This window comes from Tuber melanosporum (assembly GCF_000151645.1).
Source record: "Tuber melanosporum whole genome shotgun sequence assembly, scaffold_181, strain Mel28".
NCBI lineage: Eukaryota > Fungi > Ascomycota > Pezizomycetes > Pezizales > Tuberaceae > Tuber > Tuber melanosporum.
The window spans coordinates 193,498-211,021 of record NW_003298843.1 but is presented as its reverse complement, the minus strand read 5'-3'; the positions used below and the strand labels follow the sequence as shown (position 1 = coordinate 211,021).

At 47.6% G+C, this 17,524-nt stretch overlaps 2 protein-coding genes; one reads left to right on the top strand and one right to left on the bottom strand.

Annotated features, from left to right (window-relative positions):
* The first annotated feature begins 10,615 nt into the window (after positions 1–10,615).
* Positions 10,616–11,662, top strand: GSTUM_00003593001 (uncharacterized protein). XM_002837284.2 has 2 exons: positions 10,616–11,279; positions 11,382–11,662. The coding sequence occupies exons 1-2, from the start codon at positions 10,736–10,738 to the stop codon at positions 11,438–11,440; spliced, it is 603 nt and encodes a 200-aa protein (XP_002837330.1). The 5' UTR covers positions 10,616–10,735; the 3' UTR covers positions 11,441–11,662.
* A 3,910-nt stretch (positions 11,663–15,572) lies between these two features.
* On the bottom strand, positions 15,573–17,222 carry GSTUM_00003592001 (uncharacterized protein). XM_002837283.2 has 2 exons: positions 16,754–17,222; positions 15,573–16,688 (listed from the first exon to the last, which is right to left on the bottom strand). The coding sequence occupies exons 1-2, from the start codon at positions 17,075–17,077 to the stop codon at positions 15,903–15,905; spliced, it is 1,110 nt and encodes a 369-aa protein (XP_002837329.1). The 5' UTR covers positions 17,078–17,222; the 3' UTR covers positions 15,573–15,902.
* Between the last annotated feature and the right edge of the window lie 302 nt (positions 17,223–17,524).

The following is a 17,524-nucleotide window of genomic DNA, read 5'->3' as shown; positions in this document are numbered from 1 at the left end:
GCCACTGATCCCGCAAACTACAACAAATTGTGTTAGAGAATAATAATTTAAATTCACAGATAACTTACCACCAAAAGGCCACAAATTCCAGAAAAGACTGCAGCCATGATCCATTTGATCTTCATAATCTGCTCATTCAGATTTTTAAAGTCGGTTTCCAGCGCTGTCATATTAGATGCAAGCGCATCTTTCAAATCTTTCAAGTTCTTGGCAAACTCCCCCTGTAAAGATTTGATATTGTTGGAAAACCGAGTCTCCTGATGGTTCCAAGCCTTCCAATGGGCTAACCCGGGTCAAAAAAGGGCAAACCCAACCCAGCCCAAGAAAGGAAAGCCCAGGTTAACCCAATGAACCCAGTGGGCTGGAGCAAAAAAGAAAAGGAATTAAATATATGTTAGCATTAGTATACAATTAGTATTAGAAAACAGAATGGACAATAGGAAATGTAGAAGGGTCTAGGAAGGGTTGAATGATTTTAGCTAGGTGAGTGCCAACTTCGTAGACATTCAGTTCTCATCTAAGTTGCTCAATTTCTCATCTTTGGAATGCTCAGAATCTCCGCGAGCTAATCAGGTTTCCGCCAAGCTTTTCACTATGCGCTCTTAATTGGAACACGGTTCTGCTTGGACCTTTCACCTAAATGCGAATAGTCACGGTCATATTCTTCATGAATTCCATGTGCTCAGATTCCAGTTTCCGTAGTGATCTTGACTTGAAGTATGATACCATGAAAATCAGAAATGGGAGACGGGGTATTCGCCGGGTTCGCTGGGTAACCCGGGCTTGGCACCTCCGAACCCGACCCAGCCCGGGCTTGCGCTAAGGTGAGCCCAACCCAACGTACCCAGCCCGGCCCAATGAAGGGCCCGGGCTAACCCAACGAACCCGCAACCCATTGGAAGGCTTGGATGGTTCATATGCATCGTGAACCTAATTTTTGCCACGGCGACATCCTATTGTATAATTAGTAGACTGCAATCTTTGAGTAATGAGTGTAGGGAAGTAACCTTGCGGAGATCGAAAACATCCCGTTCTAGTTGTACCGTTCAAGCATCTAACTGGCTAATTCGCTCCCACTACCACGCCCATAGTCAGCTTGATCTGTAGTAGTGAAAGGTTTTCTTACAAGGGGAGACATTGTAGAGGCTAGGTGATAGTGAACGGTGGTTCGATAATGGAGCGAATTCGTCAGTTGACGCAAATGTAAAGACATGGGAGTGGTAACAAAAGAGCGGGGCATGATGTAAGAGTAGGAATCGATTATCGGGCCGAAGGATGAGGAAGGTGAGCGAAGGAAGAAGAGAAGGTACATCTATACCGAGGTGAAAAACGGAGTGGAGGACGTTATGGAAGAAGAGAATTGAGGTATGATGAAGGAAAGATGGGAGACGGGGCAAGAAGGGGGAAGGGGGAAACAGATACACTAAGGTTAGGGACCCCAGTATAGGATGTCCGCAGCCAGGCCACGTATTGCAAAACTGGTGAAATCCAGTATCTAAGTATGAACTATAACGTACAAGTTTGTGTGGACTTGACACTTAATCTCCGCAACCAGTATTCTCAATTCCATTAACCTGCCCGGCTAAACCTCTTCTGGGCTAAGTTGTAGGTTATAGTTCATACGCGGATCCCGGATTTCAAGAGTTTTGAATTATCCGACCCTTGCTTTTTTTTTGAAATTCTTTGTCTTTCCTTAGGTTTCGTACAGGGATTCCGAGAGTAAGGTTCCAAGAAGTTTCTCTCGCTGCTCTGCGAATTGTACAGTAGTCCAAAGGTTTACTTAAATACGCTCACCCAACCGAAAGCAAAGCTGGAGTGCAGCCCCGTTACCGATAGCGGTCACCCTGCAATCCAAGGTTAGCTTTTTTTCCCAGAAGGTCTCGCGCCGGCGCAAGATAAGTGATAATATGGGCCCTGCATACTCAAGTATGATACCTCAAAAGCGCTATCTGCATTCCAGGCATTAATCCAACCCGGGAAATAGATGGAGGCCGACAAGGCAAGCATTCCAGGGTTGGTTACGCGGGCTGAGCGCACAAAGCTGTTGGACGGAAGTGTTTCTTGGCTGCTCACCACACATTTCCCCTATGGCAACAACTTCAATGTTTGACTACTGGTTAGCCCTCCACATCAAACACCATATGCGACAACATCTGCAACGATACCTGCGATGACTCCATATTAGGGTGTTACCCCTATCATATGGAAATACAGAATGTCCTCGGCTAGAGTATACCCTCGGTCGAATTCACTTATCCTCGGCCGAAGCGGTACAATGGGCAATAGTGAGACTGAATGTGATAGAGAACACGGCATATGCTGGAAGTATGTGGAAGCAGATCAGTATGATCTCGAGAAGGATAAAAGGCAGCTTGTTTTCCCCTGTTAGTTGTTTTCATTCGTTATCCAATCTGTCTCTCTTTCCTCCGTTACTCGCATTTGGGTCATATTAGTCTTTCCCGTTTTTTTTTTTTATTCCCTATCATTGTTCTTTGTGAGAATATTTCTCCAGTTAGGATATTGAAATTCATCTTTACATCTTTGCCCTGCCTAAGTCCACATTGTCCAAATCGCTGCCGTAATCCTTGTTGTTTAAAAAAAGCAACGCTCGGTCGGGTGGTTGAAGAGGTTCGATGAGTCGCTCGTATCTGTTGCCTACAGGACGAGAGTGTATCGTACCTTATTTGTTTGGGGATTGTTTTCCAGGCTTGTCTCGTGGTGTCAGTTAGGCTCGGAGCGGGTGGCAGTCGCACGGTGATTAGATTTCGCAGCCTTTGTTATAATTAAATTTTTTGAGATATCCATAGATTTGTGATATCGTGGCAAAAGATTGTCCTGCATTTTTTTCTTGTCAAATAGTCTATGCCCTTCTTCTCGCCAATTTGTGCTTGTATGCTGGGGCAGTGGTGCCGGGAGCGGGTAGGGTAGCGTCTGTAGATCTACATGTGGGGAAGTGGAGAGGCGATTCCAGCAGCCCGGGGAAGGCTCGTGGGTTGAGCTTCGCCAGCAACTCCTTTTGATTACCCGCCTTTGGGTGTAAGGGTGAAGTGATCGGAAGGCACGTGATCTACTTTCCAATCACTTTTTTCCCCACATCATAGTGGAAACCTGATTGGCTGCTCCCAGATATCCCTTGGCAACCATTGGTCAATTTGGCGGTTTTCCAACCACCCCCTTCCACACCCTCCCACAATCCCTGAGATAGCGGTGTTGACTTTAATTCATCACAATTATCACCGCTACCCTAGGATCCTTCCTTCTAAGGCACGATTACCAACACAACATCCCCCCCCCCGGTCACCGTCAGTCAACGAGCTCACTATTTTCAGGTTCTCTAGCTCATTGAGAGCTCCCTCAAAATTCCGTACCTGACGTACGAATATCTTCTTAGGAAACAGATGCTAACTCGTCCTATAATTCCAGCAAGGGTCCCTCCATTCCCGCCCAACCCCTACACCGAAGTCTATCACGCCTCAAAGATCCAGAAAATCCTGATAAACGCCCCGGTCACTTGGGCTCATTTTCCCGAGGTGGATTTCCCTGGCGACTTTTTCTGCCTGCAAGCACTAAAGATTAACAGCAGGACTGCACTTCTATTACCCATGGCGAGGAGAAGAAAGGCCCACTAAATACACTTCAAAGTACTAGTTGGCTCTTGAGATTATGGCCCACCCACACTCTAAACAGCCAAGAGAAAGATCTCCGGGGGTGCTAAAATCTTTGGAAGGCCCCATTGCAGAACAGGACGAGCCAATTGTTACTGGCGAGCCACCTGATGGGGGGCTAACAGCTTGGCTTCAGGTCCTGGTGGTCCACATTACAATGTTTAACATTTTGTATGAGGCTATTCCCTACAGCTGATTTCAAGACTAACGTGCCTATAACTTAGGGGTAATATCAATGTAAGCTATCTTCAACTTGGTACACTCACATGACTTACACCCACAATCACATCTAGTGTTATCTTGAGTCTCGGAGCTATTATGCCGAAACCCTGGGATCATCGCCATCCGCAATATCCTGGGTTCGGTATGTGCACTCCTTCGGCTTGTTTGTGGGGATATCTACCGGTCGTGGACCCGATCCTAGTCACTTCCAATACCGCTACGCGACAGGCACGTTTCTACTCCTCCTTGGGATTTTTGCGGCACCTCTCTCGACGACCTATTGGCAATTGTTTCTCCCACAAGGCATTTGCGTTGGAATTGCGAACGGCTTGTTATCCTACAATACCTTCGGGCTAATTTCAACTTACTTCGACAAGAACGAAAGCTTCGCCGCTGGCCTAGCACTCGCTGGGTCTGCGCTTAGAAAAGCTGTACCACCGCTTGTGATTGAAAAACTTCTGCCAAGGATCGGGTTTGCGTGGGCGATTAGAGTTGTGGGGCTTATCGCCATAATTACCATGCTGGGTTCAAATTTGGTATTGAAGCCGAGGAAAGCTGGGAGGGAGGTCAAGCGGGCTTTGTTTTGAGAATCGTAGCATATCCTTTTGGCTAGTGTAATCACACTTGCCATGTGATGACTAGGCCAGGCTATCGCTGTTATTGCTTTTCTTCTTATTATTACGCTGTTACGTCTCATCATTCTTGTAGAGCCTTAGGATTATGAAGAGGAAAACACAAAGAATGGTCAGAGCTTGCTAGTCTGCCTAGGTTAGGTTAACATGATGGCTAGACATACCGGAATCATCCTCCTGAAGATTTGGGGGCATACTCTGGTTCTTTTATATTCGTTCTTATTCTCGAGACACCTGGCAAATCGACCAGCAGATCTCCTTCGATAACTTAATTACCATGAACTGTGTCTTCTCTTTCAGCCGCGTTATGCCGGGGTACTTTGCTGGCCGCCCACGCCTCGGCCAGACGAACTTTCTCGTACCGATGTCGTCCCTAGTGGGGACTTTATTCCTAGTGTGGATCCGCATAACCTCTTACGGTAGAATCATTTCCCGGGCCCGCGGCGGGTATCCAAAACCCTTTTCCATCAATCCTCGGAAGTCTGACAACAGACTTGGGCAAATTGGAACTAGAATGGGAATAGTTTTTCAAAATATTTAGTCTTGCAACACTAACTGGCACATCCATTGGAGGTGCATTGATCATGTCCCGGTCTTTGAAGTTTTGGAGTGCGCAAGTACCGATATTGGCTAGTTAGCTTTCAACACCGGTGTGATAGTGGAAATTTTGGTACGGGAATAGGAGGATCATCGTTAGGTTGTTTGTTTCGGTACAGTACAGTACGGGATTGCAATCCGCACAAGACAAGAATCCCTAAGCCCAATGGTCGCCAACGTACCGCAACAAACATCATAAGACTGTCAAGATTTATAAATTAAAAAGAGAGAACTGCGTGTCCATAATCGTACGACAATTTTTTAGGAGCATCCAGCCCACCCCGGCTGCGAATTATGTCCCCCTTTACAGCCAACAAAATCTTACCCCCCATCTTGGATGTCGCACTCTCAACCATCTCTTCAGCTGCCCCCAATGTTTCACCTTTTACCATCCCGTCATAGCGTAATGCTTTGAAAATAATCCACTCCACTGTCAGTCTTTGTGAGCAAGTAAATATCTGATAGAACCCGCGCACATTCAGTCCCAAGGAAGGTCCCGATGACTGAAACCCCAAACGCAATTACATACCCGTAAGAACCCGAATAATTGGACCTAGACGTTGGAGTTGCCTTTCTTGGTAAGGTGCAGTACTTTTTTTACTTTTTTCGTCTCAAGCAGGGGCTGGGGCGGTTCGGTTTTCGCAGTGTTTCACCCCCCATATCCAAGAGAGGGAATTGCGGACTCCTTAGCGAGAGGTCCAATTATTGGAGCTCTTACGGCAGCGGAAGTATTTCTCCATAGTGTCGAACCTTTTTCTTCCATTCTATGGAAATTAGACACGAAGCGGCTCTCTGCGTTGCTCAATCGAGCATTGGATCGCCTTTCCCATTGCGAGCCGAAGGGGTTCTCGAGACTCTGAAATTTGGTGCCAAAGCGGTATCCAGAAAGGGATACTATGGAATTTGCTGTCGGAGAGGTTCTGGAATGTGGTCAATTTATCCTCCGGGGATGTTCGCATGACTTTTAGCTCCGCATCCGTGCACGATATACCCTATTATATAGTTTGTACTTTTTCCATCACTCGGTATCTCAGGACATCTATAGCTTCCAATTTGATAATGACCTCTCCTGCGACCGTATCCCCAGCTGGGAACTTGAAAGCCACCTTAATTCCGTTGCTTGAATCCGTAATCTCCTGATTTCTTCTTAGATATCCGACAGCCCCATCAGCATGAAGTCACTAGACAAAAGACAAAAGTCTTGATTATTCTGAGTCGTCCACAATAGAGTCGCCAGCTCCAAAGGAGTGGTAGCAGTACTGTAGCACTGTTCAGTACCACCAGAAAAAAAAGAAATCCACCTCATATCACAAGTGGAAATGGGAAGTAACAGGTGGTGAAAAATATACGTAGTTTCTCTCACCACCCAAATGGTATCAGTCCCTGCTAGCCTTGTCGGCTAGTAAATTAGCTAGTCAATTGTTTACGACTTGCTTGCTAGATGAGGCAACCCACACACCTTGAAAATGCCCTGTACTCGTACAGCCGGTTCAACAGCAAGCCTCGAATCGGTTAACAATTGACCGTCCATTCACTGTTGAACATTATTTCTTTCAGGGTGCGGTGGTGCATTGGAGAATTGGGATGTGAGCCTTCAGCGAGGGAAATTTTTTCTTTAACACATTGGACCAGTAAAACCCACCAAAAAGGTCAAAATTTCAAAATTTAATTCTCAATTAACGCCTAAGACTGGGAAGACGGAATACAACAGTGTAGGAGGTACCCCAGATAGGACATTATTCTAGATTTTGACATCTTTTGGGCTGAATTCAGATGTTTGGTTTTGTGGAAATTTCCACAGTGAGTGTGATATTCGAGCTAAATTCACAGACAAAGTGATTCACTCCCGCGTCTGATCCGCTCCGCGGTCCAATGCGTTAAATTCAGTACCATAAGAACTGAAATAATTGAAAATCTCACTAGGGCAATGGAGTTGCCTCTCCCAGTAGCATAAGGTCTGTAATATTCTTCTTTTCTTTTTTTTTTTTTCTAAATGCCGTGCAAGGGGCTCCTCAAATTCGAGCGATCGCGTTTGGGTATCATACTGTACTGCACTTTCTTGGCTGCTATGAGGTGCACCTTTTTCTGCCTCCTCTTCCTATGACCCAAACCCACAATCACTTTCCGTTCTCCTTCACGTCGCCCTTCCTCCTATACATCCACCCAACCTTCTCGTTACGCCAGTATCTTTAGATGGAGAGTATATGGGGGCGAGAACGTATGATCAACATGAGAATGAGCTCGAGCTCGTTTTCTCTCCTCTTTATTCCCCACCCCCATTTTTCCTTACAATTTCCCTCTTAATTTCCTTTTGGCTTGTGGAATGCCTGCCATATTGAACATTGGCAGGGTGAATAGGTGGAGGGACCTACCGGTGTTGGTCGGGAATCTCTCTTTCCCCGAACCGGATAGGGAGGGGACCGAGTCTAATCCTTGGTGGGCTTCCCCAATGAGTTGGAAATCTTAAATCGGACAATAGGCGAATGAGGAAATAGCATGATAGGAGACCCTGTAATCCCAGCTGGATGCTAGAAACAAACCCGCTTCCCACACCCGTACGATACGTGTTTACCCAGTATTTTAGGAGTGAAATTAATAGGTATGATAATGGAATGAAAGTAAAAATGAAACCCTGCACAGTTGGAAAACCGTCCTTTGTCGTCCTCACCCCCCCTCTTGGACTGACGGGACGACCAGAAGCACTAGGCAGCTCCCTCCCGATCACGTTTACATCTCGTAGTTACACCCGCGGAGGGGGGTATATCGGGAACACAGATATGCAGGGAAATATATCTCAGTACTCGGCACTGACTTGAAGACCCAGAGTGACTTCAGATGTTAGTTTTTGTTCCTACACACCCGGTGTGTGAAAATATAATATCCCGATACGATAATATGATGAATTCCTCGAGAGAAAAGCCCCATCCCCTGGAGAGGCGAAACAGCGAAATTCAGTGCCGCCGAGGATCGGCGAACTTCATTGTTCGCAAGGAATAAAAAAAAAAGTGCCAATTTAGGGACATTATCTCCTTTTAGGTTCCCGGGAGTTTGAACTTATACAAATGAAGGAAATTTTACAAAGGCCATATGTATCATACCGAAGTTTGTTCCAATACTTTACCCCTGCCGCGAATGCACGAGGTTATTCGTACCTATACTAACCTAGAAAACAGACATTATCGGTTTTTTTCTGGCGGGGTTCATTTTTCCGGGTGGGTTTTTCTCTTTCTGGGGGATGCCGCGATCTTGGGCGCGCCATGCGGTAATTTCGGAAACCGAATCCTTAGTCCTCTGGGGCTGCGGCGGCCAAAGGGGAAGCGGCAATGATCGCATGCGGTATGGGGGGGTTTTATTTTTATTTTATACTTTAGACGGAAATCGGAGGTGCTGGCAGAGGTTCGATAAACGGGTTTTTCTTTTGAGGACCATGGAACACGGATTTACATGAGCTTACAAGTGTGATGGAGGAGCAGTCTGTCTGTCTGTCCGAGCTGGGTTTTCTAATAAATCCTGGAAAGTAGCGTATAAACTCTTGCGGTTCGCTATCTCCGTCATGTCGTGAATATCCCCGTAGAGTCGTGACGGGTGGTATGATGCCGCTTCGGCCCGTATGTCGGGACCCTAAGTGGGCAGATTGTGTACGATACTATATCCGGCCAATCCATAATACCGTGGCGATGATAACTTTGGCGTTCCTATTGGTTTTCAGAGATTCCACAAAAGCCGCGGGCTCGCGGGACGAGGCGGGACGAAGTCCCCGAAGCCTACGTAAGAACTGGAATAGCTGGGGATCCCGGTAGGACGTTGGAGTTGCCTCTCCTAGTAAGGTCCGTTATATTGTTTTTTATCTCTCGACAGGGGCCCTGTCTTCTCCCCCTAATCCAAGGGGGGAAATTTTGGACGTCCCAGCGCCATTCCAGTTCTTACGGTACCGTTCCTAATGTGTACAGTACTCGAGTAGTTACCCCACAATCCAAGTACCGATATTTGCTGGTGCGGCGGCACTGGCTGGCTGCCTTTTGGTATCGGGGGGTAGGATTGTGAAGACTGATTGGAAACCTGGTGCTGGAGCCTGAAGGGGTGATCCAGATGTAACTTGACAAGAAATTCTGCCCAATTTGAGTTCGAATGTTTGAGGTTACACAGATAATGTGCTCTAACACCATAGTCACCTGCACTCCAGTGCAAGTGATCCAGTGAGTATTAACACGGTTTCAGCTGAAAGAATAAACTTTTTAGCTATGATCTAAATCCTCTTTAATGCGGGGATATCGATATGAAATACTAGTAGGTCTTGCACAGGTACAGTACTGTACATTTAATGCATAGCTAGACGTTTATTCTAATGCTCATAGAGGGCTAATATAGAGGGCAGATAATGAATAGTGAAAGGTGGCCTCCGGAATGGTTTGATTCCCACGTCCAAGTGGGCTACGGTAGTTCTATTCAATAACTGTAGTTCTGCGCTTTACTTATAGTTTTGATTCCGTTGCGTCAAGCGCTCCGTTCGCCATTAACTTAATAGCGCAGTGCTATCATACAACGAATCCCTACCACCCATTTCCATTTGCTCCCGAACACGAGAGGCATCTATTTTTGGGCCGGGCGCAAACGTCACTTCTCTCCGCTCCAACCAATACTGTGCCGATACGGTACTCAGTCCGTCTAACCAGCTTTCTCGTGCCTTGGCAAAATGCTTCATCACGCATCCATTTTCTAAGATGGGAATCTCAGCTTCACTCAAGAGCAAGCACAAGTACAGTACTCGTACTCGAGTACGAGCCTGTAGTGCACCATTTCCCGATTCGTCCATTCCGCACCCCTAGCGTTGGGTTGTGCCCGAGTACGAGTGTCAGGCATAAAAAAGTGATGCGGATCATGGGTGTGGATGCCGATCTCGGTCGGAATCAGTGGGAAGCCGCAACCAACTCGCAAAGAGTTCCTTTTTTTTGATAGATGTATTGAATTGGAGGCCAGGCACCTGCTTGACCAACTATGTTTGTTCAAAGTTGACTAAGACAAGAGGAAATAGAGGTCCTCCGTTGAAAATGTTTTTCGGGTGCACTGATGCTGCTGTGATTCTAGTTATGCACAATACTGTACCACTATTCCATCCCTGACCCTCGCACAAGCAGTCTCAATACCTCTGATAAATACGGGGTGGAGGAAATTAGTAGACATTGTGATCACATTACCCCTATGCCGATAGCGGTACAGTACCAGTACGAGTACACAACGCTCAGTTAGTGTCCAAGTGAATTTATATGAGAGGTGGTGTAGGTGCGGTACGACGCAGCCCTGTGCATTTGGCACTTTGCGGAAAGATTCCGGGGATGGAAGGAGCGTTAGTAGTGGTTTGTGGAACTTGGTGATGTATCATTTCTTGGCATGTCGTACTGAATACGAGGGGTAGTCTATTGGTCTCGGGGGTGGAAATGAGATAAAAGGGTCGGATTGTCAACGTTAGTTCACAATTTCTTTGCTCCTCAACCATCCAGTGCGGAGAAAGTTCGATAGTCTATCATCCTCCCTTCCTTCTTGGCCTGCTGGTTTTTAAAGACAACACCTGGACAGCTCCAAATCACCACACCGGTACATCAAACAATAGCACCATCAAAAATGGCTTTCCAGAAGCTCGCGATCCCCCTCATACTGACCCTCTATTGCGCCCTCCTGGCCAGCGCTTCCTCCCTCCGCCGCCGCCAAAACTGCATCGTGAACCCGATCCTCTACACCAGCTTTGACGAAACCCTGACCCTCTCCGTCCAAAACAAGTCCCACCCACTACACAACCGAGCGATATACTACACGCCCCTTGGAGACTCAACCACGGGACCAGTCGAGCACGCGCTGACCGTCTACCGAAGCAGCCCCCTCCCTCCCGCTGCCTTCCGCCTGACCTCGCAGAAACTCTACCACGCCCCGCCCCTCGGCGTGCCAGAGCAGATTCCGGTGTACACCAGACCGAGTGGATATAGCGGCCTCGATGAAGTCTATTTCCCGGCCACGCTGCCGAGCGAGGAGCCAAAGGTGCTGTGGAGCGGGTATCCAGGGTGTGATCCGGACACCAATGCCCCTCAGTTGGAATTGGGGCCCGACGGGAATATGAAGGTCTGCGCGAAACCTCAAGGAGATGATTGGAGAATTTATGTACAGAGTGGGTGTAAGTTATCTCCCTTTCCCCCCCCCCCCGCCCCGTTTCTTGTAGCTTTAATTGTGGGAGATGGGCAATTGGTGCTGATGTGAAATTTTCAATGGGTGGTAGCCGGACAAGTGGAGGATTGTGTGCTGTCTGTCATCAAGCTCGTTAAGAATCCCACTTAAGCGTGAGCCCGAACTCTCAGTTAAAAGATTGGGTCGGATATTTGAATCAATGGGGATGTGATGCGGTCACTTGTTTGTTTGGCTTAGATACTTTTTTTTTTCTTTTTCGCATTGTTCCGTCTTTCTTTCTTTGACCAATTTTCGTGGTCTACAGATTGGATGTCTAGACAATGAGGCGGGTGTGTGCGGGTGTGTACTGTACGGGTGCAAATAAGATTTTTGTGATATCCTGTGGCCCAACGTCTTATAGTAAGGTCATGTAGCACTAGACAGCTCGAGTGCTACATAGATTACGTTCATGGGCATAACTGCCCAGAGTGACAACCTTTTAGCTATCCAATCAATTATTATTAAGAAATGTCTGGCCTACGATAACGGTTTTACAAATAGCAGTTGTGTCGGACTTTTGAATTGAGCCTGTATGGCCTAAGGTGAGTTCCAGTACGGTAGTGGAAAAGAAAATAAGGGGGGCGATCCTGCTATCAGCCCCCTCTTTAAACGGCCTTAGCTCGAGAACACAGGCTCAAAATTCACAGGATAAATTTCTAATTAGCCCGCTGATGCCAAAGGTTCAACCTCTACGGTTGGGTCCTTCGGATGTGGTATCATAGGAACAATCCGCCTTTGCAAAAATAGATATCATGCGTAGGATCAGGCCTAAGGAAAGATCGAAGCTCTATACCAAGTAGCCATCAGACCTCCTTGCCATAGGTCATTATAACGATTGTCGTCCAGGTATGATAGCTCAAGACATACCCGGATAAATATTAAAAAAGAAATGTATGATACTAGCTCCAAGGTTATGGCTAGGCGCCACAACCGGGGGCAATCTAAAGTTTCGATTAGTTACCATGTTGCCATGGCAACCCGCAAAGTGATGTTGAGCTGTCCACAGTGTCCAGTAACATGGCATCACAGCTCAACACTAACGATGAAAATGCAAACCATCGCTGTTGAGGAAAAGAGATTGCGAATTGCTTTCATGAAGGTTCATGGGCTGCAAGGCTGACCCTTGTACAGTACACTGCTGTATTCACCTCTGGGCTACAAGCACTAGTAGTACGTTATTTTGATCCCCGTGGATAAGGTGCAAGTGGCTGTGGAAACTTGGATGCCAAAATGAGATTTCGAGGAGGGGAAAGTAGGGGAAAATAGGGTTTCCGGTTATGGGTATTGTTCATGGGAGATTAATTTACTTGCGCACAAATTACCGTACCTGTAAGTCATGGTGTGACGGATGTTGGGGCTTTTTTGCCTTGCTTTTTCTTTTTTCGTCAATGTGCACCATAACTTAATTCGCACTCACTCAAGTATAAGGAAAATGTAATACGGTAGCTTCTATTAATAAAAAAGTTAAAATATCTGAATTGGCAGTTTATAAGTTTCTGGTTCAAGAAATCGAGGTAAAAATTACTCGAAAACCTGCTGACCAGGCAATAAGTGACATGATTGATTAATAGGGTAAGCTTTGAGGATTTGTGGCAGGCATATCATAACACTTTTTTCTTTTTCTTCAACGGAAAATGAAATTCTCAAGGCTCTGCGACCGCAAAAAACGTGGTTGGGAGGAAAATCCCCATTTACTATCCCTCTTCACCCTCTCCATAATAGACAGACCCTTTTTTTCTTCCCTTTTTTTTTGCCAATTATGTTTTAGTTGCAGAGCCTTCAGAATCCGAAAACCACCGCACGCGCTGCGGTACTGTACTGTACACTCTAGAATCCTTACCCAGCTAAATTCGTGCCCTCCAAAGCACGTACTGTACATAATTCTAACCAGTGTTCCCAGAATACGTGGAATACGGTTGCTCCCAACCTTTCGGCAATAGTTAATGGGTGGATCGCACACCGGAGCCCATCCCGGAGGTTAGGGAACGAAATTGATGGTAAAACTCCCCACGGTATCATAGTAGCCTCTGTTATATTCCGTTTAAATTTATCTGACTTCGAGCTTACCTGAATTCACTGCGTAGCGCAGTGGCTGTTGTTGAGTCAGATCTCTGCTTTCCTGATCGGAGGTAGTAATTCCCCGGCCCCCAACCACGCACCCGCACGACACCACAAATAACCACTCGACTCACCTGCACGGACATGGACGGTAAATTGGAGAGTGCTTTTTTTTCCCTCGCATGCCTGGGAGGCAGGCATTATATACTTTTATCTCACCGGTTCGTCACTATTATGCGATGCAGTTCTACCCTAACCCTCAGTGGGGTCCAGGGCCCCAAGGCTAACCAGCGGGGTTCCCTACCAGTTCAGACAATCACGGATACATGGCCAGGAGTGCACAAGCCAAGCCCAAAGGACTATTTCCGATAAAACTTCTCCCTAGCCAAGCCCGTGATTCACGGCCCTTTCCATAACAAATCTTCAATCAAAACCCAAGCCACGCGAGGCCGGACAAGCCTCACAACTGGCATCTATGGATACTGTATACGGCCTGGGTGAGGGGCATCTACAACCTTCCAAGTCATTCAAGGACTACGCCCCCGAGCCCGAGGCTCCAGACAAAATCCCATCCGGGTATAAGCAAGAAAGAGGGCGGGTCCCACTCGGCATGGTCGTCGTCCCAAGCTTGCCTCATTTCGTGACGGGGACAATCCTGGGAGGCACTCATCATGAACCCCTTGCCAGAAGTGAAGTGGCACTGGCGATCACGTAGTTAGTGTGCTGTACTCGGGTATGGAGGTTAGTGATGGGGCGGACAGGGTACGGGTGGCCGACGACATATCCGCACACTCCTGCGTCATGCGCAATTGTCTCCGGCCACCCGTACCCTCATCCGTCTCATCACTAACCTCCATACCCGAGTACCGTACCATAACCCAACTCCCGATACTACCAACTCCTACAATACTAGTTATGACATCCCGTTTCGTCAGATTCCCCCCCCCCCCATACGACAGGCATCTTCATGATCCCTGAGTACAGTACAGGTCACCAACCAGTGCGGAGAGCATGATGCCAGACTCTTCATATCCCAGCACAGCCAATCTCTCAGTAGCAAAGGCTTTCCGAGTCGTGGAAGACTCGGGTGAACAACACTGAAAGTAGTGCGCGATCTTTAAACATGAGAATCCCTCCTTCTCTCCATTACCAGCACCGCACATCTAGTACGGTACCAGTACTATTTGCGACCCAGACATTTGGTCCCTACAAGCACGTGATATCTATCCCAAGCGTTCCCTACACTGCGTCAAGTCCTAAGCTCTCACTCCTCCCTGACTCGTGATTTCACGGGGACCAAGATCGGGCTGAACCCACCTACCGGTACTGTGTGCCTAGGTACTGCTGCCTGAATGTCGGTAGTACTAGTACTGTACAGCGGCAGTGAGTGCTAGGACGACGAGATGAGAAGGTCAGTTGCGCATCTCCCGGGAAGTGACAGGTCGGGAACATCATACCGTGTATAGTGCTCGGAAAAAAAGCACTATGTCGAGCATGGAAAAGAAAGAGAAAAAAAGGAGCGGAGGGAAGGTTCACGCGCTCGGGAACGCGCAATATGGTACTACTCTAGTAGTACAGTATGGTCACCCCCCGATCCACCGTCTTCCTGTGAGCCCACTCGTAAGCGTGTTGTAGAGTTCCCCGGTACTTGTAAATCATGCACTACTTGTACAATACAAATACAATACGTGCACTTGTACTGTACTCGTACTGGTAGTAAGTTACTATTTACGAAACAAGAACCCGCTTCCCACCTCCCACGAAAAAAAAAAAAAGCAATCCCGTGACATTTCTCTCCCTCCTTCCCCCCCCCTCAGGTTCCAAATTTTTTTGTCCTTTTGGTTCTGTCCTCCAGCTCACGTTTTTCTTCCCACTTGTGCTTCCCACCAGAGCACAGTCGTAGCACCAAGCTTAGATGGAGGAAAAGAAAAAAAGGGTATTGTATTCTCGTCCTTTTTTTTTCCCCCGCCAGTTTTTTAGAAACCACTGAAACGTGACTGTATCGAATTGGGGTTTTCCAGTTTTAACCGTTGGGATTGGGGGGTGGAGAGAGGTGTTTTGGAAGGAAGGGGGCGTGGTGCAGTAGGTGGGTGCTTGGCGGGGGGTTTATCCTTCCACACTATCCTTGCTCTCTTTGCGGGTTAGGATCCGAGTCACATATCTATTTGGAATTTGCATCGTGATGTTTGATGGAAGATTAATAAAGAGTGTCTTTTTATATGATATCTAAGTAATGTATGTTCCGTACCCCCAAATGTAACCCTACCCAGTATTGACAAGATATATAAATAATAATAAAAAGATACATGAAAGAAAGTGGAGAAATGATAAAAAATGTAAGATCATGATATGCACCGAAACCCAAACCCATCCGTGAAAATGCTCCCAGGAAAACTACCCCTCCAAATATGCAAAGAGGAAAAAAAAAACATGATCCCACCGGTAATGCTGCGCTATGCTATAATGATGACATGACATGGAAAACAAAGGAAAATTTGCGGTAAAGTGAATGAAGTTAAACCATCTCCTCAACCCGTACCTTCTGCTGGTAAACTGGCGGAGGCGTGGCGGGGATGAAAGGCAAATGCGAAGTCGGCGGAGAAGGACACGCAGTAGGGGGGGAAGCCGGAGGCGTTAGAGTACCTGCGCTCCCACAATCCTTAAAAGTCAATTCGGACCGCCTGGAAATGTGCTTGCGAAAGAGCACGCGAATGCCGGGCAGGCAAGCGGCGATGCAGGCAAGAATGGCCTCCACCTCAGCGTACCCGACGACGCTCTCCTGAATGGGGACGTACACGTTCATCGTGTCCTTGTCGTGCACCGCATCATTGTAGATGCCGTCATACGCCCTATCCCGATTCTTCATGCGTACCACCAGCACAATCATTCTAATGAAAGCGACGACGACGGTCAGGATTCCAACCGCGATGATGAGGGATGCGGAGCGGAAGTTGCTCCGACCAAGATTGAGGGAGCGCACGATGGAGAAGCCGGCCACCATGATGAGGATATCGACGAGGACGTTTATGACGCTGATGATGACGGACGGCGCCAGGCTCGCACGGCAGGTGCCCGACTGGACGAGGTCGTTGAAGGCCCAGTTTGCGGACACGGGGAGGCACCAGAGGCTATAGAGGCAGATCACGAACACGAAGGTCACGGCAACCGCTGCGATCGTGATATACAGGAGCGTGCGAGTTTGGCGGGATAGGTCCTTGGAGAATTCAAAGTAGATGACGACGAAAGAAACTTTTATAAGCCAGAGGACGACGTAGAAGAGAATCATGGAGCCAAAATTGACCTATTCGTTGGACATCAAATTAGCCCTGCTCTCTGAACTCCCCCGGAAGTGGAAGAGGAACATACCTTGAAAACTGTCTCCAAAGGGGCTCGAGGATCCGGCCCAAAAAAGATGTCTCCGGACTCTGGCAAGTCGGGGTTGTAAAGTGAGGTGAGAACACGCTTGGGAACGCCGTGCATCGGCCCGACCAAGCTCCATGTAACCACCGCGCAAACCGCGGTTGTTAACGCTACCGTCAGGGCGATACACAGTGTACTGATTCCGCGCGGTGAGAACATGCTATAATTCGTGTTTCGCAGCGCCCATGTCCGCAGGCCGAGGACAATGTAGAGTACCAGGACAAGTGTCCATATTAGCACCACGTGACCCCAGTTCGATAATTCGTGCATCCTTGCGTTGTACTGTTGGCTGCTCAGTTGGGTGAGGTCTAGAGAGGAGGAGGAGGGGGGAGGTCGAGGTGATTTATGTTATCGTAAAGAGGAAAGGAACTTTCCGAGTCGTGAATCCTGATGAGCAATGCAAGATAACGAGCGGAGTACCGCAAGCCAGGTAGAGCATGGGCACTGTGGGACCCAAGTTTCATTATATACAAGTGTCGGCTATGCTAGTGGGGATCTTTAACTGTCCCCCCCATGTCAAGCTCTATTCAAAGCACCGCACATGCTACCAAAACCCTCGTCTTTAACCAACCAACTGTGGCGCAAGGGTCCAAGGACCCACAAAGATAGCTTACTACTGCTCCTAATTAAGCAAGTACTTTAGCTACCCGAACCAGACCATGAACAGCGGCCCGCCAAGAGCTAACCGAGGCCATCTCAAAAGACATAGCGAGTATA